We start from the raw sequence: 22,567 nt of genomic DNA on the forward strand, positions 1-22,567 counted from the left end.
TGGGCATGTAAGAAGGCTGTAAGCACAGGGCAGGAAGAGAATTTTCACTTGTTCTGTTGTTTTCTTAAAATACTGAGTGAAGTGCCCTCAGTTGTACTTTGCTTTATGAATAAAGAAAGTATTCCAGAAGTGGAGCACAGCTTTTAACTTTTTTGTGGGAGGAAATTCCATTTCTCGTGTGGAATCTGAAGTTTTAAGTCAGCATTCAGGTCACCTGTTAAAACTCCTTCTCGTGTCTCTGTGTGTCAGAGGGGCTTTTGGGAGGACACTGGGTGTGGCCAGGCTGTGACCTGCGTGGGGGGACACTGGTCGTGGGACCCTTGTGCTGGGACACCGGTGAACGTGGAGTGACCCACGTAGGGGGATACCAATGACCCGTGTGGGGTGACATTGGTGACCCACGTGGGGGGACACCAGTGACCCACGGTGGGTGACTCTGGTGACCTGTGGTGGGGCCACTGAGGTGGGTGGCTGTGGGCATGCAAATGTCAACTGCTGCACTCTTCCAGGAGGGCTGGATTTGGTGAGAGACCAAGCTTTTCGTGCTGAGCTGCTCTGACAAATGAAATCCTTTTCAAGGATGGAAATAGTTGCTATTGTTTAAACTAAATGAATGTGATGGTGAGTTATTTGCTGTAGGTTTTGACAGTTTCCATAACTCTTTTCCTGTGGAATGGGCTGGAGACTGTGTTGGTGCCACTAGGTGGAGAACAGTTTGTCAATGTAGAAAAGTGTGGCACACAGAAAAAATCACAATATAGAGAGTGTGATGCACAGGATTGCTCGAGGGTGGTTCCTGAGCTGCAGCCTCCCTTCTCCCTCTCATGCTGCCTCTAGGCTCTCTGCTGGGAGGCAGCAGCTCCTGCCTGAGGACTGTGGGGCAGTTTCCAACCTAAGGGCATGGCAATTGTGTTGCTAATCCTACTTTTCAATCCTGAATTTAAGGACCGTTTTACCCTTGCTTTTTAAATAAAATTCACATATTTCAGCATAAATATATGTTTCCATAGCTTTCCTAGAAAGCATGTAAAAACATGTCCATCTGTCCTTGTGTGTCCCCAGATCTGCAGCACTGCCCTGAAATGCATCCTCGTGCCCTGGTAACCAGTGATGAGTCCATTGCAGTTTCATCTCTTCCAGGTGGTCAGAGGAAAACTCAAGGTGGCTTTCTCCAGAGTAATACACAACTCATTTGGGATGTTGAAATAGGAAAACAATTTCATGGAGAAAAAGTCAATAAAGTTGTCCTTACTTTTTCTCAGAATTTAATTGAAGCCTGAAGCCCATTTTCCTAAACAGGAAAAGAGCCATTCCAGCACTATGAGGAATGTTGATACTAGGTGAAGTGCACTTCCTTCTGACAGAGAAAAATAGAGGTGTTACCTCACTGCAAACAGGATATCTCTGAATAGTTAGGTTTAAATATACAATATTTTCCATAGTGGCTTTGGATTTCTGGAGCCATGGACACAAAATGAATTTTGGCTGCAGAGTGTCACTGCTGGCTGGTTGCTGGGGGGTTTCCACTGCTGCTTCACAATGCCACACATTTGGTTTCAGTGTTTGATCAAGCCTGGTTGAATAAATGCATCCACAACATGTTTGTGGAAATGGGATTTTGTGCCTGGCTTTTTAGTTTCTCGGGCACAGAATAGGTTGTCTGACCCCTTAGCAGGAGCAGTGTGGTCATGCCAGCTGCAGTGTTCCAGGGCAGTGCAAGCTGCCCAGCAGCGTGGTCACCTCCCCTCCCAGGGCCCTTCCTTGTGGCAGGCTCACCCTTACTTCTAATTATGGGAGGGGTTTGGAGATGGAAAGTAAATTTTGCAGTTGAGGGAGGATGTCTTCCCCCTGTTCCCTCCAAAGTCTGTCTTGTCAGCAGCAGTGGATGGTGAATGTTGTGTAACAAAAGGGGAATGATTTTCTCTGAAACACTTTTCCTTCTGATAAGCAGGTCCCAGAGTACATGCTCTTGCAGTGCTTGACTTGCATTTAATTTTCAAGCAGGTGCTTATTCAAGTCCAGTGTGCCAGACTGTGTATGTACAGTAGGTTGGGAATAGTTCAATAGTTCTGGAGCAATGTATGCATCAATTCTCTTGCTGCAGTCTTGTCTCTTATCTGAGCAAGGCATGGTTACAAATGAGGAAAAACATTCTGGAGATATAACTTCCAAATTGGAAGTCTCTATTCCTGGCTGTGTCTTGTGATTAATTTTGTAGATGGGTGTAGAAGAGCAAAATGCTATTTAATGAGTTGGAGGAAAACATTTCTAAGTGTTTTGCATCTTTGGGGGTTTTTTTGTTCCTTTACCTGTAGGTTTGCATATTGCTGTGTCTTGTCATTTTTGTTCTGCTCTTCTTATCTGTGAAGCTTTCTGCCAGCAGCAGCTTCCCCGTGAGCTTAAGAATCTCTTCAGGAGTCCCACAGGAGTGCTTCTACCAACCCCAGTGCAGACAGTGTTTTTCTGGCTCCTCAAGTTCAGGCTCAGTCGTGACCTTGCTGATCCCCTGCCCAGGCTGATGGCCAGCCCTGCTGCCTGCCTTGCTCAGTCGTTGCTTTGCTCCTGGTTACTGTAGGAGGCTTTCCCCACCTTCTGTGTCCCACCTGTCTGGGCTGTGCTCACACACAGATCCTGCCTGAGCTGCCAGGTTCAGTCTGTCACAGATCCTTTGCTCCTTGTAGCGTCTCTTCGTTTAGTTCACATTCCGGTTTTTTGAGGATAAGCTCCCTAACTTCATGTAAAGCCCCGTGGCTTGCTCAGCCTTGCCAAGGCATTTTGTGTCGATAGCGGGAAACTGACTTCTGCTTGCCTGGTTTGTTTATTTGCTTTTGGCCAAAGCTTCCTGTCTTGATTGCTCTCACACTGGATTTGCCAGGAGATGTTTTTGCTCTATTGCAGGACAAAGCCATGTGGAAATCTACAAAACTTTGAGGGGGACACTGTAAAAATTTGAGAGGAGTTGAACAGCCTGTGTGCTCGAACAACAGCCTTCTCTGCTGGCTTCTAGCCTGCTGAGCTCCCTGTGCAGTCTTCAGAGCTAATAGCATTTGAACATATATTTGCATATATAAAACCACAGATATGCGTTTGTAGTTAAAGAATTAACTGGGGATAGGCTGCAGTGCCGGTGCTGGGTGTTGTGCCTGGCACGCTGGGTACCACTGTGGGCTGGCACCCCTCCATGCTGGAATTTGGGATGTCACAGGGACCAGGCAGTTGGGGGGCTTGTGCTGGAGGGAAAGCTCCCGTGGAAGATGCAAACAGGACGAGCTGCCAAGTGTTTACCTGTGAAACCGTGAGAACCTCAGTCACACTGAAGGGGGATGGAGATGCCATCAGATGGGGACCAGGTCACAGGAGCCTTGGAGGAAAGATGCCCTGGGGCTCTAAATTGGGTGGCAAAACTCACCTTCTGCCTGAGCAGTGAAGCTTTGTCCCAACCACGGTGGTGCTTCATATCTCTGCCATTATGTATAGAACTTCTACAATTTATTCTTGTTTGTCCAGCTCACTGCCCTGCTTTACCCTTTGCCTGTGTGAAACTAGTCCTACTGAATATCAAGCACAGATACAAAATATGTTTTAGAAAGCATGGCAAGTAAATTTTCTTTTGTTTTTTACAAAAAGGACACTTTGAAAAGTAATTTTTCAACACCTCAGTGCTTTGGAGCTGGTTGCAGCTGTGCAGCCTGTCACTGGTCATGCAGTGAAATAGAGTTTTCTCACACGTGGGGCTGAAGTGTGAGGTGTTTTGCCCTTGTTATGGGATGCTCGGGGCAGCACTGGGGGAGCTGCCAACCCCCAGCCTGGCACTAAAACTGTCGCCACAAGCCTGAAATCAGGATATTTGAGGTCTTACTCATTTGCTTCTGGTTGCTATACCTTAACTTGCTATACTTGACTCATGTTTTCAAGTTTGTATAGCCACAGGGAGAGAAATTTTGAGGAGTCACATTTTTCATAGGAATGATACCTGACATGCTCACCTGGCCATTGGAGTTTTCTTTAAAAGATAATCTAAAACAGTCTAAATCAAACACAAAGCACAAGTTGTGAGTGCTGAGGCAGTTGGTGCAGCTGAGGAGCTGACTGCACAGGCTGTACTCCAACAAGGGCCTGGGAAGGGCTGCATGGCAGGAGCCTCAGTTCCTGGGGTGGTCTCCTGCTCGGCAGGTACTTGGGTGCCTTCAGCAGGTGTACTCTGGAAACGTGCTCTCATTTCTGCACTCTTCGCTTGCTGCCTGATGTGATCCTTCCCTTCCATCAGTGTTCAGTGAAAATCTGCGGAACGGTGGCTTGGGCCTAATTCTGCCACACATAAGCATGAGGTTAGCTGTAGGACAGGGATGCTTCAGCTTAATTGACATTTTTGTTTTGCAGACTTGTATTGAAAATTGTGAAAATAACACACATTATTACCCTTTATTAATATCTGTCCCTGTGTTCAGTTAGTTTCAAACAAAATGCCTCTTGCCTAAAGCCTGGAAAATTGTGCAGGAAATGCAGATAAGAAGTGATGGAAGCCCAGCAACTCTTCCAAAGCTTGCTCTGACAGCTTTTCTCTTTGCAAAAGAGTTGTGGTAACAACTACCACTTTGGTTTTCAGCAGCCTTTGCAGCCAGGAGGGTTTAGATATTAAATACCTTTTGCACCACTAACCACTGGTCACACTGGTTCGACAGTAACTTAATTAATTGATTAATCTGTTCACAAGTGTAAATGCAAATTACAAGTAAACCTTTATTCAGGTGGAGCTGGGACTGTGTGTCCTGGGAGCCATGAGAGCTTGGGTGCTCCCCTCTGGGGGTGGTCACAGCACTGCTGGGCTGTTGCATCCACAGTGATGCTGGGGAAATGATCCCTGTGGAATGCACTGTCCTGCTGAGTGTAACGGGCTTGGAGGAGCTGGGAGACAAATGGAAATCTGATAAATACCAACACTTACTGTGACAAAGGGATAAATGTCAAATAGCTGTCTATAGGGGCAGGAACAGGGCAGCACACCATTTGAGCTGTGCTGGATGTGCTGCCTCACAGGTCAAACTGTCTGTGTGTTCTGGAGCACAGGGGCTCATTTGGCCATGTACAACGGGACCAGGGAACAAACCAAGCTTTATCTTTTGACCTCTGGTTGTACTTGGATAACCTTTACTGCACTTCTTGGGGCAAAAGCAAAGACTTCTGGCTGAGTCTTCAACTGGAGTGTTACCATTTGTTTTAAACAAGGAATGGGCTTTGTGAGTTTTGTTTTCCTTGTCCAGAGCTCTTGGCACATACAGCTGAGGCGTGGGAGCTCAGAAGTTGTCTGTGCAGGAGGGGAGGTCACTGCAGCCAGAGACAGGGTGGTCCAAGGGAGCAGTGGGGATGGTGCTTGCAATGGGAACTGGAGGAGAGCCCAGCTTGGTACCTCTGGGAAGTGTCAATGTGGGAGCTGGTGCATTGGCAAGCTCCAGCATCCTCCTTTCCCAGCCAGATGTTTGAGTGGAAATGATCAAAGGGGTGCAGCAGCTCCCAGTTTGGCTTACACTGCTGCTCACTGGTGCGTTGTGTCATGGAAACAGCTTGATGGTTTGAAGGCAGAACTGGAATTAGATGTTCGTGTCACAGGTTGTCACGTGGGGCTGTGTTTGGGGTACTAGGAATACCCAAACTCCTGAGGCTTTGTTTGGGGTATTTTGAATCAGGTTTCACTTTGCCAGGGAAAGCTGTGAGTGGCTGGGCTGAGGAGCTGTGGAGCAGGGGCACCAGGTAGTGTATGCTGGGTTGTGTGCAGTGTGGGACACTCCCAAAGTAAAACAGCATGGAGGCTTTCAGAGCTGATAAAGTTCACATGCTTAAAACATAATGGTTACGTTCGCTTGAGCATTTTAACATGAGGAGGAGCAGTCAGGATCCTGGAGGCTGGAGTGCTGGCAGGGTGTCTTTCTCATCTGTGCACGCTTTTGTTGCTTTAGGTATTTTTAAAATTAATTTTCAACAATGGGGGATTTTTTTTTTCCTCAAACCCAAGAGAAGCTGTGATCTCACTGTTGGGTATTCTGCAGGTTTTGTGTTAGCAGAGCGCGTTCATCCAACACTGCACGCTGGCACTCCTCGCTGCTGTTGTCTGCCTGATGTTTCCTTCCTTTGGAGTCTATATTTAGTGTTCAACAGCCCTCACTGTGGCACAAGGCTACAGGCAGTTTGCTTTCAAGCCAAAGGAAATGGTTCTCTTTAAGGATAAGAGTGAACAAGGGGCAGGATTTCCTGTGGAAACGCACCCACAGGAGACTCGACTTTTACTTTGAAGTTAATGGCAAAAAAAGGCAAAGTGAAACCCTGAGGAGTTTATATGCACAGAAACGACTGAGCACAGGGAGGGGTGGGGAAGGGTCTGAGCAGGGGCTGCAGGTCTGCATCCTCGGGGATGCCCCTGGGTACGCGCCCACAGCGGGGACCTGCCGGGTGGGCACAGACCCAGCTGCTGCTGCCCTGTTCACACATTGCAGGTGACATGGAGCACCTGTGGCAGGTGTCACCGAGCCTGTGGGCCGCTGTGTTTGCAGCCCTCATCCTCATGCGGGGCTGGCTGCTGCTGCGGGGGGAGCAGAGCAGAGCTGGGGGAGAAGGGCAGACTGGGGGAGCAGAGCAGAGCTGGGGGAGAAGGGCAGACTGGGGGAGCAGAGCAGAGCTGGGGGAGAAGGGCAGACTGGGGGAGCAGAGCAGACCTGGAGCACGCCCGGGCAAGGAGCTGCTCCTGCCCTGCGTGGGCACCGAGGGGCTGGGGGCATCACACACCTGCCTGGACACACAGCTGGGCCTTTCCCCCGCTCTAGCTTCCACGGGGAGCTGAAATTCAGAGAAGAAGTGGGAGGAGGAGGATTGCTGAGTCCTGCAGCGAGTTTCACTTCTGCCTCTCCCCACAGTGAGGGAGGCTCTGTGCCCGGAGCCCATTAGCTAGAGGGGCTGGGGGTGGACAGCTGCTCTCTGTGCTTGTCTCTTTCCAGGGTGAGTAGAGGCTGTGCTTTTGGGGTGCTGCCCACCCTGCCCTGGGCAGTACTGGACAGGTGTCCTTCACTGGGGTGCTGAGCTGCTCCCCATCACTGCTCAGTGCAGTGAAGGGTTTCTGGGATTCCAGAACTGCCATCAGTGTTGCCTTTTCAACACTCTCGTAACCTCATAGGAATTAATATAATGTTTCACAAATCAGTTTGGAATGTATTTTATGTTTCTTCTCATATGTTTACTGTTTATTTTCTTCTTTCATGCTAAAATTCCATTTTATAATATAAAGCTTCTAAAATTCCATTTCATACTATAAATGTATTTTTATCTGAGGGGTGGGGGAATAGGAAAACATCTTTCAAAGCATACTGTGTTTGGGATTTTTGCTTGTTTTTCCACTGTAACAATAGGATTGAGCCCTGGTGTCTAATTGTAAGGTGTATTCTGACTGAAATCAGAAATACTGACTGTACATCCAATTTTTATGCATAGAAGCCCAAGGACCTTACAGCTGTGAATGGATCAATATAACAACGGGCTCTTTTCTGTAACTGGGGTCCAAACACAACCCCTGAGATTTATATACTCAAATAGATAACGTGGCGATATCAGCATTCCAGACATCTAAAAATCACTGTTTCAGTATTGCTTGTTTGTTAGGTTTCCAAATGAATATAAATGTCAGATCTAAAGTACATCTGTTTTAAAAGCAGTAGTGAAGTATCTGTGTATTTCATTTAAGACTTTGCTTCTGCTGAAGCTGGCTGGATGAAACACTTTGCAAAGGGCTGCACACATCTCTGCCAATTTATTTCTTTCTAAGCTTGCCTCTCTGCCAGATGTCTGATGGCCTTTTGTGGAAACTTAAAGGAATACTGAGCATGGTTATTTCCAGTTGCATATATCAGTTCTGATGCTTTGGCTTCCTTGAAACTGCATCAGTAATGTTTTATTAATGGTTATGATGAATAAAACTGGTTTCCTTTCAGGACTTTGTTTCTCTAAATTGTTTCTTCTGAGTTGTCCATGGTTTTGAAGATTCCTATTTCTTCTTGTATGCTATTTTTACCATAAAGAATCATCTAGATAGTTTATTCATAAATTTTTGCTCTTACAGCAATTGCATGTTAAGTGCAAATGTAGCACCTAAACCTTGTTCTGGGCTATCCCAAGGGTGTAGGAGGGAAAAGGATTTGGCTCCTGAATAACCAAGGTGTCAGTAATAATATATATGGGACAACAGAGGCTTCCTGTGTTCGGTTGGCTTGTTGGTGGGTGGCTTCCCCCCATCCTTCCTGTGTAAAGCAAACCTGAAATCTTTGCTTTTGCTCAAGGAGACCTGGTTGTGACACACAGCAGTGGAGGCTGCTTCAGTGTCACCTGTCAGGGGAAGAGTCTTCAGGTCCCTTCACCTAAGCTGAGCAAGCTGGGACCACACTGCTCTTCTGCATGCTGCTGCCCTGGTGTCCTGTGTGCAGCCACCCTCAGCCCCCAGAGCTGTCTCTATGGATAGCCCACCCTCAGCCCCTAGAGCTGTCTGTATGTACAGCCCACCCTCAACCCCTAGAGCTGTCTGTATGGATAGCCCACCCTCAGCCCCCAGAGCTGTCTGTATGTACAGCCCACCCTCAGCCCCCAGAGCTGTCTGTATGGATAGTCATCCTCAGCCCCCAGAGCTGTCTGCATCCTGTGTACAGCCACACTCAGCCCCCAGAGCTGTCTGTATGTACAGCCACCCTCAGCCCCCAGAGCTGTCTGTATGTACAGCCACCCTCAGCCCCCAGAGCTGTCTGTATGTACAGCCCACCCTCAGCCCCCAGAGCTGTCTGTATCCTGTGTACAGCCACCCTCAGCCCCCAGAGCTGTCTCATGTACAGCCACTCTCAGCCCCAGAGCTGTCTGCCATCAGTCCCTGATGGGCAGCGTTTGGCAGAGACTCACTCCCTCTCTCAGGAGTAATGTAGTGCAAAGCAGCATGCAGTACCCAGCACTCGGGTCTCCTGATGAGTCTAGAGCTCCTTCCCAGTGTGTGGTGCTTTGTCTCAGCTGGGCTTTTTGCCATGTGTTTCTGGGAGCATTGTTGGTAGAGGATGTTATCCCATAGGAGAATGCCATAATCATCCAAACCACCTCTGCTGGGCTCACCCTCAGCATCACCAAAACAAGGTTGGTGTTTTCATGTGGCAGCTCTGAATAAAGCTGAAAATAAGCTTTGTGGACTATTGGACCTTTGGTCAAAGATGCATTTGTTATAGAAATTGGCATAGCAGCAAGGAGGAGGAAAAAACTCCACCAATCCTGAAAACCTACTCTCTAGATAAAATTGAAATAAATTTCCAAGTATCTCCCTTAGCCCTTTATTTTTGAAATAGCATGTAAGCAACTGTCATTGTCCACTCTGCTATCAAATACATGTATTAGATCACTGTGTATTTATTAATGTGTTGAACTCCGCTGGGATTCACTTGGTGGTAAATTCACTGCTGTCTTGGGACTGTGGTGTTTTGGTGTGAGGGCTCTTTTTTTCTAATAGAATATAGGGTGTGTTGGAGCTGCCTCACTGACAGCTTGCACTCTCATGGCACTGACTCTGCAGCCATTCAGGGAAAGGCTAGGGCTTTCACCCCTAGCACAGCAGTGCCCCATCACACAGCATTTGGCTCATAAATAAGGATATATGTCTGCTTGAGGAAAGAGCATTTATTACTTAGAGGAATTGATAGACACTGCTTCACAGCAGGGCATGCAACTTGTGACCTTCAGCTCTTGAGCTTTAGGTCACAGAAGTTACTGTCTGCAAACATGAGCACTTAGATAAAATTACATTATTATTTTTATTTTTCTGCAGAGGACATTGTACCTTATTGATTTAAGGCAATTTTTTCTACAGGTCTCCTGCTCTGCAGTTACTCGCTGGGCTGCTGGGCTCAGATGCCCAGAGCTGTTGGTGTATCAGGCTAGGAGCATGTGTCTGTATGGAATGAGTGACCTGTGCTGCTCTCACCAGTCTCTGGACTTGTGGAGAAGGCTCTGGGAGTCTGGGGATGTTCTGCTTCATGGTGCCAGCACAGCACAGCTGTGAAGAGGCCTGCAGCTGACACAGAGCACTGGATTAATAAAACATGTGGGATGTTTTCATGCCTTCATTTGGATCATTGGCCTTCAGTTCCCAGGAGCTGTGAGTCTGGATGGTGCTGCTCTCCTGTGCATGTTTCTGTGCCATGCAGATTTAAAAGAACAGTTGTAGATATCCCCCTGTTCAGCCTGGGACAGTTTTAAAGATTTCACTTCAAACAAATATAGAAAGAAACCCCACAAATACACAGGACAGGCCATGGTGGTGGTTGTGGGTGTGAATTTTGCCAGAGCTCTATTTTATCTAGCTACATGCAAAAGCGTATTAATTTGATTTAAACTCTTTCAGTTTTCCCCATGTCATTCCAAAATCAGGATACCAACCAATGGAAAACTTGAAGTGTATTAATGTCGTTGATCTCGCTACCAATTAGAGTTTGTGTGGTGTTGGATTAACTTTTGTTAATGCTCTTAACACATTGGTTTTTCAAATATCCAGGAGCTTTTAAGCTTTCAGTAAGATGTCAGTAATAGAAGTTAAATTTGAAGTACATGGGCAGGTCACTGGGGTCAGGAGATTCAAGATCCTGGACTTGCAATCTTTGCAGTTACTTCTAAGTCATTATCCAGCAGCAGTTCCTGCCCTGTGCTTGTGCCTGTCTGGGTTTATCCTGCGTGTGGGCTGTGGCTGTGCCCTGGCTCTGCTGTTCTGTGTGCCCAGGGACAAACCAGGCTGAGCTCGCCAGGTGCCCAAGGATAAACAGTGTCTGTGTGCGGCATACCTGCAGAAAACGTGGTTAAATACAGTTCAGCTTCATGCCTTAAGGGTGTGCCTGTATGTGTGTTAGACCTGTGTAAGCATGGTCACTTTCCTGTCAGATCTGTTGAACTCAACACCAGCAATTCTGAAAATCTGGAGCTTTTGTTGCTCCATCTCAGTATAACCCAGTGTAATGCTTAAGAAAATTATATGTTATGTAAACTCTACTAGAAATGTGTATCTTCAATTAACTGTTCTGTGGGAATGTTACAATTGAAAGTTGAGCTCCATTGTGCTGAGAGAAGTGTTTTTCTTTTGTTCTGTGATGCTGGATTAGCCAAGAAAGGAATAGATTTGGGACAGACATTAATACTTTGTTTGGAATATTGTAGAATCACAGATGGATTGGGTTGGAAGGGACCTTAAAGATCATTTCATTCCACCCATCTGCCACGGGCAGGGAGGGACACCTTCCACCAGAGCAGGGTGCTCCAGGCCCTGTCCAGGCTGGTGCTTGGTGCTGGCTCTAAAGCTCCATAGCCACAAGGAACTTGGAGTGCAGTTTTCATCTTTCTACTTGGGAGTTATAAATATTGTGTTACAAACTTGGATATTGTATGTGCTTGATGATCTTCCTGAGATTTAGTTGTTTTTAGGAATGGCAGATTAGTTTTAGTCACTGCCCTGAATCATTGTGTATGAGATGCAAACATTATTTATGCTGGATTAGGTGACAGTTTCAAGTCTGTCATGTGAACTTCACTTTTTCTATTGGTAATGAGTAGTTTTCTGGTTTTATTTTTTCCTTTCCTATTTTCTTTGAGGGATATTTTTGGGTTGACCTTGTTCCTTTGTCTCCAGAGTTTAGGTGGGGCTCCCAAATGTTCCCACTGAGAACCTGAGACAGAGCTACTCTGTGGGGCAGCAAAGAAAATGCACAATCCTTTTGAACAGCAGCGTGTTTGTGGTGTTCCCTCGTCACTGTGCTGTCCTGTCCTGCCTGCAGGGAGCTGCTGCTCACCCTCCTGGCACCCTCAGGTCCCCCTCTCCTGGCACCTGTGCCCACTGGGCTCAAGCTTGCAGGAGACTCTACATCCCAGCCCTGAAATTAAACTACATTGGTTTCTACTGACACAGATGTTCTTTGTTAAAAAGCATTTGTTGTTCTAACTCATTTTTTCACTTACATGGCCAGAGGAGGTTTGTTTTACTTGGGTTCAGTAAATGGCTCTGGGCTCTTGGGCTCTGTCCAGGGGTTGCTTTGTGCTGTTATGGCATCGGCCTCATCTGCTGAAGAACTAGAGCTTGTTTCAGCTGCTGCTCATAAGCTGCCTTGCTTTTGAGGGCATCTATGTGATTCTTTTTTACAGTCTTATAACCTGTAAGATTGGTCAGTGAGGTTCTCGAGGGTTTGAAAGATCTTGTCCGGATGGGAGTACTGACAGGACATGCTGTCATTATTATGCAGATGGTAAAGACAGGTGTCTCTTTTCCCCTCCACTGTCCTGTGTTGTTAGAGGAGCAAGTAATTATGGTTATGGTATGAACTATAATACATATATATGCTACATACACATCTGTGTATGTCTTTACATCCACATCGTTTGAAGAAGTAGGGACTCGCTTCCTCCCCCTTGCTTCTGTTCCATTATTCCTTACATTTCCCTCAGATGGAGCCATAGTCGTTAATTAACAGGTCATTGCTTGCTGTTCCCGTTTTAGGCTGCACTTCTGTGCCTAAGAGAGTGCTGCTGTGTTCAGAGTTCAGCATCCCTGGCAGGCAGGCCTGTTTCTGTCTCTTACGGGCTGGGACGGGGATTTCGGCTGTCTCAGGGGGAGCTGGTGTCTCCTGCAGACCGCTTTGGCTGTTCGGAAGCACGGAGCCTCCGAAACAGGCAGCAGGTGCCGGGCCTGTTTCTCTCAGCGTGTGCCGGGCTGTGCCGGGGAGCTCGGGGCCCACCGCTGCCGGTTCCCCGCCGCTCCCGCTCCCGTTCCCCGCCGCGGTGCGCAGCAGCCCCGCTCCAGCCACTCTCTGTCCGTGCTCTCCAGCCCTCAGGCTCTGTCCATGCTCTCCCTTGGGCTCTGTCCGTGCTCTCCAGCCCTCAGGCTCTGTCCGTGCTCTCCCTTGGGCTCTGTCCATGTTCTCCAGCCCTCGGGCTCTGTCCATGCTCTCCCTTGGGCTCTGTCCATGTTCTCCAGCCCTCGGGCTCTGTCCGTGCTCTCCAGCCCTCAGGCTCTGTCCATGCTCTCCCTTGGGCTCTGTCCATGTTCTCCAGCCCTCGGGCTCTGTCCATGTTCTCCAGCCCTCGGGCTCTGTCCGTGCTCTCCGGCCCTCAGGCTCTGTCCGTGCTCTCCCCGGGCTCTGTCCGTGCTCTCCCTCGGGCTCTGTCCGTGCTCTCCCTCGGGCTCTGTCCGTGCTCTCCCCGGGCTCTGTCCGTGCTCTCCCTCGGGCTCTGTCCGTGCTCTCCCTCGGGCTCTGTCCGTGCTCTCCCCGGGCACTGTCCATGTTCTCCAGCCCTCGGGCTCTGTCCGTGCTCTCCCTCGGGCTCTGTCCGTGCTCGCCGGCCCTCGGGCACTGTCCATGTTCTCCAGCCCTCGGGCTCTGTCCGTGCTCTCCCCGGGCTCTGTCCGTGCTCTCCCTCGGGCTCTGTCCGTGCTCTCCTCGGGCACTGTCCATGTTCTCCAGCCCTCGGGCTCTGTCCGTGCTCTCCTCGGGCACTGTCCATGTTCTCCAGCCCTCGGGCTCTGTCCGTGCTCTCCCCGGGCTCTGTCCGTGCTCTCCCTCGGGCTCTGTCCGTGCTCTCCCTCAGGCACTGTCCGTGCTCTCCCCGGGCTCTGTCCATGCTCTCCCTCGGGCACTGTCCGTGCTCTCTGGCCCCGTTCCCTGCCGTGGCAGCAGCGCCTTCCCCATCCCTGCCCCAGCTCTGCTTTACCGCCTTACCTGCTGGCTGTCTGCCTCCGTGTCTCCTGTTCGGCATCCCACGAGCGCTGCGCTGCTCAGCCTGGGGCTGAAGTGGCCTCAGACTCCTGGGACAGACGCGAGTGTCCAGCCCGTTTCTCGGTCTGCACTCAACTGGGCTGTGTTGTGTTTTTCTCCCCTGCACCGGGTCCTTGATCCTGCGACTGTCACTGGGCTGTAACAGAGCGAGGATGGGGCTGTTCTTCTGCCGCTCCTTGGGAAAGCTGTAGGCTTTCAGAAGTGCTGAACTAAGGGTCACCACAGTTATGTTTGCAAGCTGTTTGTGCAAATGCATGGTGTTTAAATAAAAATTTGGATTTTGAAAAATCTGCATTTTTCTTTCAATGTTTTTTCTTAAACTCATAAATCTTGTTTTCCTGTTTGGTCCTGGTCGGTTTGTCTATGTGGACTTTGAAATGTTTTGAACTCATAATGTGAACAGAACATGCAGATTATCATCTTTTTGTTTGTCGTTTAAGAGTGTAAAGTGACTGCAGAACACCACATTAATAGTACCCAGCTGATGGGGGGGTTTTGCTAGTATCATCTGTGTAGTTCAAAAGAGCATAGCAGCAGCAGTGCTTACAAGTCTGTTTGAAAATAAAAAAAATATTTTGATCCAGTGGATCTTTTAATATAAATGTCTAAAGGGTGCCAGCAAATTTGCAAAGACAATATAAGAGATCAAAAATATTGATAAAAAATTCACAATCTAAAATTTTGTTGAAACAACTGTGATGGTCAGCCATGTTGGCAGACTCAAAAGAAGTTTTTGAGTAAGCCTGTTGCTGCTCAAACAGAACGTGATCAAAGGTTTTGCTTTGCATTAAATAAGTAGAAAACCAATCATAGTGAAGGCAGGGAAAAATAGCCTGTGTTTCATATTTTTCTTTGTGTCTTGGCAGTTAAGATGGAGAGGCTCTGGCTCCTGCCTGGGATGCACCCTGGGAGTCTGTGGCTGCAGCAGGGCCCCTGTGGTGCTGTGGGATGCCAGGAGACTTCTGGAACTCAGGGTTCCAGTGATCCCTCACCCATGTGGGGCTCTTGGGGCTGTTCCAGTCAGGCATGTAAAAATCGGGCTGGTTGAGCCTTGTGTTCAGCAGTGTGCAGAGTCCAAGTGGCCAGTTGTCCTCCGATTCATTTTAGAATGCAACTTCCACAAAGCGAGTCAAGATTTTTTTCCTTTTAGCTTAAAAAATGAGGTTATTCCTTGCTAAAAATAAACTTCACAAAACAGAACCTGCTTTCTATAATTCATTGGCGTTCTTCCATTTCCCTATGTGTAAAGCTGAAAAGGAATTTTCCAGGCTGTTAATTTAGTTTCATTTAGTTCTCTTCCCTTTTTCCTTTTGAATGAAAGGCTCCTTACCTTGTCTAAATATATGTTCTCTTTCTCATTTTTTGAAAAGACTCCTTCCCCCTCTGAGTATATTATTGCAATAGGCTTAAAGCTTTCCTGTTGGCTGTTGAGTGTAAAGTTGTAGGAAACAGACATACTGGGGAGAAGAGAGACTGCTTGTATCCTCAGTTTGAAAAGCCGCTTGTTTTTGGGCTATTACCAGCTCATGTGGTGTTCATGTGTTCACAAGCTGACTGGTTTTTCTTATAAACCTGACCATTACAGTGACCAGTGTGACATAAATAGACTTCAAGTGGAAACTCGTCATGAAAAGAGATAGTTTGAATGGGATTTGTAATTCCAGGAAAAGGTCAAAACTGCTTTTAATTGAGGGGAGCAGTGCATGTGGGATGCATGTTCTGGTTTTTTAATATGGATCCCATGTGGTGTTGCTGTCTGGAAGTTGTGCTTGTTTGAGGGGAAGGGTTTCTATTTGTGGCTCAGTGGAGTCAAAATGCATGCCTGAAGGGCAGGATAAAACCAGAGCCGTTCTCCTCCGGGCACAGGGGCATTTGCTGAGCTCTGCCCGGAGAACAGCAGAGTTTGGTGTGTTTGAGGAGCAGCCTGTGGGCAAATAACCCTGAGCAACCCGTGCTGACCAGCCCTGTGTTCCCAGGCAGGAGGGGGGACACAGGGCAGAGCGCCTTGGAACTGCAAGGGCAAGGGAGGATGGAGGGGAGAGCCCTGGGGATGGAGGAGAGGAGAGCCCTGGGGGTGGAGGGGAGGGTAGGGGAGGAGAGGAGAGCCCTGAGGGTGGAGGAGAGGAGAGCCCTGGGGATGGAGGGGAGGAGAGCCCTGGGGGTGGAGGGGAGGAGAGCCTTGGGGATGGAGGGGAGGAGAGCCCTGGGGATGGAGGAGAGGAGAGCCCTGGGGGTGGAGGGGAGGAGAGCCTTGGGGATGGAGGAGAGGAGAGCCCTGGGGATGGAGGGGAGGGTAGGGGAGGAGAGGAGAGCCCCGGGTGCTCAGGACAGACACCCGGAGCAGAGACCTGCAGCTCCTTTCAGTGGCAAGGGAGCTGGAAAGGGACTTTGGACAGGGGATTGGAGGGACAGGGCACAGGGAATGCTTCCCACTGGCAGTAGCCAGAAAGAGCCTGATAAAGTGGGGTTTGGATTAATAACTCAGGAGAACCTGGTTCATTGGTGAATGGGTATGAAAGGATTTAGCATCAAAGAGGAGAGGGAAAAGATTAATTTCCATTATACTACAAAAAGAATGAGATAATTTAATGAAGGACAGAGTGCAGAGAGAAGGGATAGGAAGAAGTCTGAAGTCTGTGGAAGACATGAAATATAATGTGCCTATTTTTAGACAGAAAAATAAGAGGAAGATAAATTATCTTTCTACTTTATTGTTATCTCCAGTCCTTCAAAAGTTAAAATTGTTTCATTTATGTGAGGTGGCTGGAGAGGAGTCTGAAGTAAGGGCTAGGTTAAAGAATTGTACCACAGAGTGGTGAAAGTGGAAAGAAAAGATGTGGTGGTGCCAGATGAGGGACTGCTGGAGGAGGGCACAGCAGTGGGAGCCGGCAGGGCCCTTCCTGTGCAGCCCAAGCTGTGGGTGCATGGCCAGGGCAAGCCAGAGACAGGGCTGGCACGGGCTGGGCACGGGAGTGCAGGGTTAGCAGGAGCCAGAGACGGGGCTGGGCACAGGAGTTCAGGGTTAGCAGCAGCCAGAGACAGGGCTGGCATGGGCTGGGCACAGGAGTCCATGCTGGCAGCCCTAGAGACCTCCTCAGCACCCTCTTTGTTGGAACTGGTTACTGGAGCTCAGCGGGCACCTTCCAGTGCTGCTCATCCTCTCCAGTTCTTGTTTTGCAGCTGTGTGCAGCTGTTTGAAAATAGCACACTTAATGGGAGAACAGAGCAGAACAGAAGCTCGGTGCCTGTGTGTTTGCCTCAGGGCAGTTGGTGTCAGAGCTGTTTGGAAGGGATAAACTGTCTCTGTTTCCAGTTTGATAAGTTCTGCTGCCTCCCACCGATTCTGGACATTCCTGCCACTGCTGTGACAAGCAAGTCTGATTTTTTTTGTTATTCCCCACTAGGATGCAAAAATTATCCAGCAGTTTTGTTGTTGAAGATAAAGCTTGACAAATCAGTTCTCTCCCTCTGAGATCCCTTCTCAGCCCTCTGAGGCTGGGATCTGGGATCTGTAAGAATACAGAACTTAGCACTTAACTGCAGTTTTGCTGCTTCTGTTGTCATAATTTCTGGAGCAATCTGAAAGTGCTTCTCTCAGTTGGTCCTTGGCAGGAGGCCTGATGGGATGGAGTGTCCCCAAAAGCGCTGTCATTCTCTGACCCACGTTGTGTGCAGTAACTCTGGGTCACTGGAAGCTCAGAGCAGCACCTGGGTGTGGCAAGTTCTGATCCCAGGTGATCCACGTGCCCCTCTGACAGGGCACAGTTCAGCTCTGCCATTGCCTGATGAACGTGTGGCTGCCAATGCTGTGCAGCCATACACAAAATGCACCTTTTTGCTGAGAACCAGAGGGCAATGAAAGGGTAAGCCTGTCCAGTGGCATCGTGGAGGAACATCCTCGTGTTTGTATTTTTGCTTTAATTGTGAAAAAAGCTCTTTTCTTGAATGCACTGAGGAAAGCAATAATATCGCGGTATTGTTGTAAAAATAGATTTCTCTTACTTAGAATTAATTTTTGCCTTTTGTTTTTCAGCCAGAAAATTTACAGAAGAATTGGCTTCGGGAATTTTATCAGGTAAGGTAAAGTTTATTTTCTCATGGAGTTTTGTGCATCTTTGTTTATTACTAATTAGTAATGTCAGGATCTTTTGCTTTGTGAAGGGAAATTACTATTTGATAGTGATTTTATTTTATAGTAAAAGACAGCCCTGAAAATATGTCTCTTCCTGGATTTCTAAGCAATCATTATAAAAATTCAGCATATAAGCACAATTTGTTCTCATCAACAATTCTCTGCCTAAAAAATAGATTCAAGTTTTATAAAATTGACTCCAGTTTGGCATGAAATGGTCTTTTAAGTCTACTGAATAAGATATATGTTAGAGTACTTAAAAAAAAGATCTGTTGGCAAGCCCAGTCTGTATTAAAATTGAAATACAACAATTTTGGGCATTGTTTTGGAGTAGATGAGTCCTGTCTTCTCTTTCTTAACAATTTTCTTGTTTGGTAATATGGAGATACTGACACTGAACCCATTATATAAAATGTGCTGTAACCTTTGGGTGTCAGGGGGTTTTTAAAGTATAAAAGCCCCTCTCACATGATGATATTGTCGTAGAGACTTAACTTGCAGTCTTTGTGCAAAATGTGTCAATAAGCAGCAGGAAATGAGCACTGCTGGGGCATGGAGGTGTCATCCCTGGGAAGAGCTGAGAGCTGAGGCACTGGAGCCCCACAATGGTTTTTGCATTGGAAGGGCCTCGAGGGAGCTGACAGAGCATCTGGATGCCACCCTGCCAGGGCAGGGACACTTTCTGCTAAAGCACTCTATTCCAAGCCCTACTGACCTGGCCATGGAAAAGTGCCACCTGGTACTGAAGGGATTCCTTTATCCAGTCCTACATCTCTTACAGAAAAATAGTTAAACAACAGAATTGTGCTGTTCAAATTGTAAAGTGTGCAGAAAATATGATTAGCAGTATTTTGTATTTTCCTTTTGTAATTGAAAGCATCCCACGAGTGTTTGCATTCCCAGGCTGCCAGTGCAGCCTGTGACCTTTATTACATTGATGTAAAATACTGCAATTCACTTTTACTGGCAAATGTAAGAGATTTGCAAAAATCCAAGGTGCAGTAACCACTCTTATATTGTTTAGTATCTGCCAACTTCAGATTAATCTTTTTATTTTGTTTCTTCAACCTTGGTTGATCATTGCCATATGTCCATGGTGCTTCCTCTAAGCAAGTGTCTCAGCTGGTTCTGATTCCAGCCCTCCACAGCTTCAGGAAAAACTCTTGCTATGCAGGAAATACAAATAAACAGGGACAACTCTTTATTTTTGGTTGTTTTTTTTTTTAGATGGCTGCATACTTTTCATCACCACATGACTGATTTATGTATCTTTATCAAGGAAACTCCTTCTATGTTCATTTTGTTTTCTGAAGTGGGATGAGCACTGCAGAAATGCTTCTGAATAGTTTGTGGAAAACAGGAAGAGGTGGGGAAAAGACTGAGCTGCTGCTATCTTAGGGCAGGGACCACTGACACGTGACTAAACGTGGTCTGTCTTTGGCCCAGTAAATATTGTGTGTACGGAATTCCAAAGAGGAATAAAATTAATGCTCCATAATGCCAGTCTGCTGCAGGGTCCAGACCAGGAAAAGTGTTGCTGAGGCAGACCCCAGCCCATCCCTCAGCCAGGGGGGTTCTGCTCTGTTCCCTCTCCATACCTCTGCCCTCTGGCCCTGCAGTCTGGGAACTGTATTTTGAAAAAGGAAAAGAAAAGAAAAATAGACACAGGACGAAGTTAGCAGTGCTGCCATGGCTGCTGCTGCCTTATCCTGCTTCCCCTCTGGGCTCGGCAGCGGGCTGGCTGCTCACGCCACACTCCCCAGCACAGTAGGAGGTGGAACCAAACCGGACAGAAAGCTCCTTAGGGAAGAGCAAACTTGAACACACCAAAAGTCACTTAGTGCCGCTCTGGCTTCAGAGCGACCCCGCAAACGTGCAGCCTCAGAGGGATTATTGTGTTTAATTCCTCACGCTCTGTGCGAAACCTCTGTGAACTGAGGTCCAGAGCAGCGCTGGAAAATGACTCTGTGCCTCGTGGTAAGCTTGAAACCAGATAAACCGCAGACGGCAGTTTTTTCCATTCTTCTGAGGAATTCAATTTGCATATGCAGTTGTGTCAGGGCGGTTTGCATAACTTCTGAAGATGAGGTCCTTGTGTAAGTAGTCAAAATGTTCTCCACAGAAAAGGAAGAACCATTACCTCTCTAAGTTTAAAATGTTTCTAGAAATTAAACCCGTAATGTTGTTGAACTGATGTCAAAGAGCATATTGGTTAAAGAGCATTTTGTGGACTTGTTTCTAAATTCCAGTAAATTAAAATGAGGGATTTTATTTGCTGTCATGGGTGAGTACAGGTCGTTTATGTGTTACCATTGGCTTACATGCCATATGCATTTCCAAGGACATGGTAGCATACAGAGGGCTAAAATAAGATTCAAATGTCACATGTTCAATTTTTGAAACTTCTGCCATTGATCTACAAATACCCTATCCTACATCATTAACATGGAAATTGTGGCAGATCTAATGCTGGTAAATGAAACAGTTTCTCCAAGAAATGCAAACAGTAAAAAAGACCCTTGAAAGGCCCTTTCCAGGCTGGTTTTAGCAGCAGCTCCTGGCAGAGAGCAGCAGGTTGGCCCCGTGCTGTGTGACAGCGGGCTCAGGGTGACAGCAGCAGGGTGCCATGTGCTCTGGCATGGCACAGCACAGGGCGTGTCTGCTGGGCTTCTTGGCTGAAGACACACGTGCAGGTTTTGTCGAGGTCAGCGGGATGGTCACAGTGTCACAGCAGTGGCACGGCAGTGTCCTGGCAGTGTCACAGCGGTGTCATGGCAGTGTCACAACAGTGTCACAGCAGTGTCGTGGCAGTGTCACATGGCAGTGTCACAGCAGTGTCACAGCGGTGTAATGGCAGTGTCACAGTGGTGTCACAGAGCAGTGTCACTGAGCAGTGTCACAGAGCAGTGTCACAGCGGTGTCGTGGCAGTGTCACACGGCAGTGTCATGGCAGTGTCACGCAGCAGTGTGACAGAGCAGTGTGACAGAGCAGTGTCACAGCAGTGTCACAGAGCAGTGTCACACGATGCTGTCACACGGCAGTGTCACGGAGTGTTGCAGCAATGTCACATGGCAGTGTCACAAAGCAGTGTCACACAGCAGTGTCACACGATGCTGTCACACAGCAGTGTCACAGAGTGTCACAGAGCAGTGTCACACAGCAGTGTCACACGATGCTGTCACACAGCAGTGTCACGGAGTGTCACACCGTGTCACAGCGGTGTCACACGATGCTGTCACACGGCAGTGTCACGGAGTGTTGCAGCAGTGTCACACAGCAGTGTCACAGAGCAGTGTCACACAGCAGTGTCACACGATGCTGTCACACAGCAGTGTCACAGAGTGTCACACCGTGTCACAGCGGTGTCACACGATGCTGTCACACGGCAGTGTCACGGAGTGTTGCAGCAGTGTCGCAGAGCAGTGTCACAGAGCAGTGTCACACGATGCTGTCACACAGCAGTGTCACGGAGTGTCACACCGTGTCACAGCGGTGTCACACAGCGGCTCTGGGGTTGTCCCGGGCCTTGCTGCGGGGATGCTCCGGACCGGAGTGCGCAGCAGCCCCAGGCTGCGGGTAGGAAACGCGTCCAGCTCCCCGGTACCGCCGTCTGACCTGGCCTGGGTGCTGCAGGACTGTGCCATCGTGTGCCCTGGGTCACCTCCGTGCCACAGGTGCCATTTCAGCAGCAATCCTATGTTCCTGTCAGGAGCAGAAGCAAGCGCTGTGGGGGAAGGATGCTGCAAATCCCAGGGCTTTCAGCGTTGGCTCTGGTTTCTAATGTTCAAGGCAGAAAATTGTATTTGCAGTTGAAGGCAATCCGCTGGAACCAGAACAAAAGAAAAAAGGCTTGTGAGCAAATGGGTCACACTGTGGCCCTGATAATTGGGAATTACATTGAAGGCTGGAAAAGCTGCCTTAGAGGGAGGCAGGAGCCAGTGAAGTCCTGGTGCTGGAGATTGTGCCCCATCTCCTAACTCCAGATAGCTGCTGGTAACTTGGGTCTGAAAGAGCTGAGTTTGGACTAGTCCTCTTTCCAGTAAAAATTCTCTTACCCCAAAACCTACACTGGAAACAAGGAGGGAAAGGGTTTGTTGGGGGAGAGTGGAAACAGCCTGAGAGCAGCATTTTGGTGTGTTTAATTGTGATAGGGAAGACTTTGGTTCTTATCAAGAACTGGGATGACTGGTGATTTAGACAGTAGTGCTGAGCAAGCAGGGGGATGGTTGGTGAGCTCGCTGCCATGCAGATGAGAATATGCACGTGGCAGTTTTGTCCCACTTGTGCAAGGTGCCCAGCCCTGGTTGGCAGCCTCCACGTCAGTCAGTGCACAGGAGAAATATGGGGGAACAAGCTCCAAGAACATGAAGGAAGCTGTTTGCAAGCAAAGGGTGTAGGAGCAGAGGGAGAACTTTTATTGACTTATTTATTTACTTACAACTCCTTTTCCTTTTCACTCCCTCCTTCCCCCATCCCTTGCCCTTTCCCCATCTGCACTGGGCCTCATATGTGGGGCAGGAGGAGTTCAGGAGCTGGAGCTGCTGAAAATCTGCACTGATTTTAATAACTATCTTTTTCTGTTGCATTCGTGGCACATGTTCATTTTAGATGCAAATT

The 22,567-nt window shown here is 48.1% G+C and overlaps 1 protein-coding gene across 5 annotated transcripts in view; it reads left to right on the top strand.

The window, feature by feature from the left end:
• INPP5A (inositol polyphosphate-5-phosphatase A) overlaps positions 1 to 22,567 on the top strand; it is a 185,735-nt gene that overhangs the window by 26,127 nt on the left and 137,041 nt on the right. For 4 of the 5 annotated variants that reach the window (XM_085583039.1, XM_085583036.1, XM_085583038.1 and 1 more), the window contains exon 2: positions 17,851 to 17,892. In XM_085583039.1, the coding sequence (XP_085439165.1) occupies positions 17,851 to 17,892 (42 nt within the window). Of the gene's footprint in view, positions 1 to 17,850; positions 17,893 to 19,176; positions 19,316 to 22,567 lie in introns of all 5 variants that reach the window. The other variant, XM_085583040.1, reaches the window with a different exon arrangement.

This window comes from Lonchura striata, chromosome 6, assembly GCF_050655825.1.
Source record: "Lonchura striata isolate lonStrDom1 chromosome 6, ASM5065582v1, whole genome shotgun sequence".
NCBI lineage: Eukaryota > Metazoa > Chordata > Aves > Passeriformes > Estrildidae > Lonchura > Lonchura striata.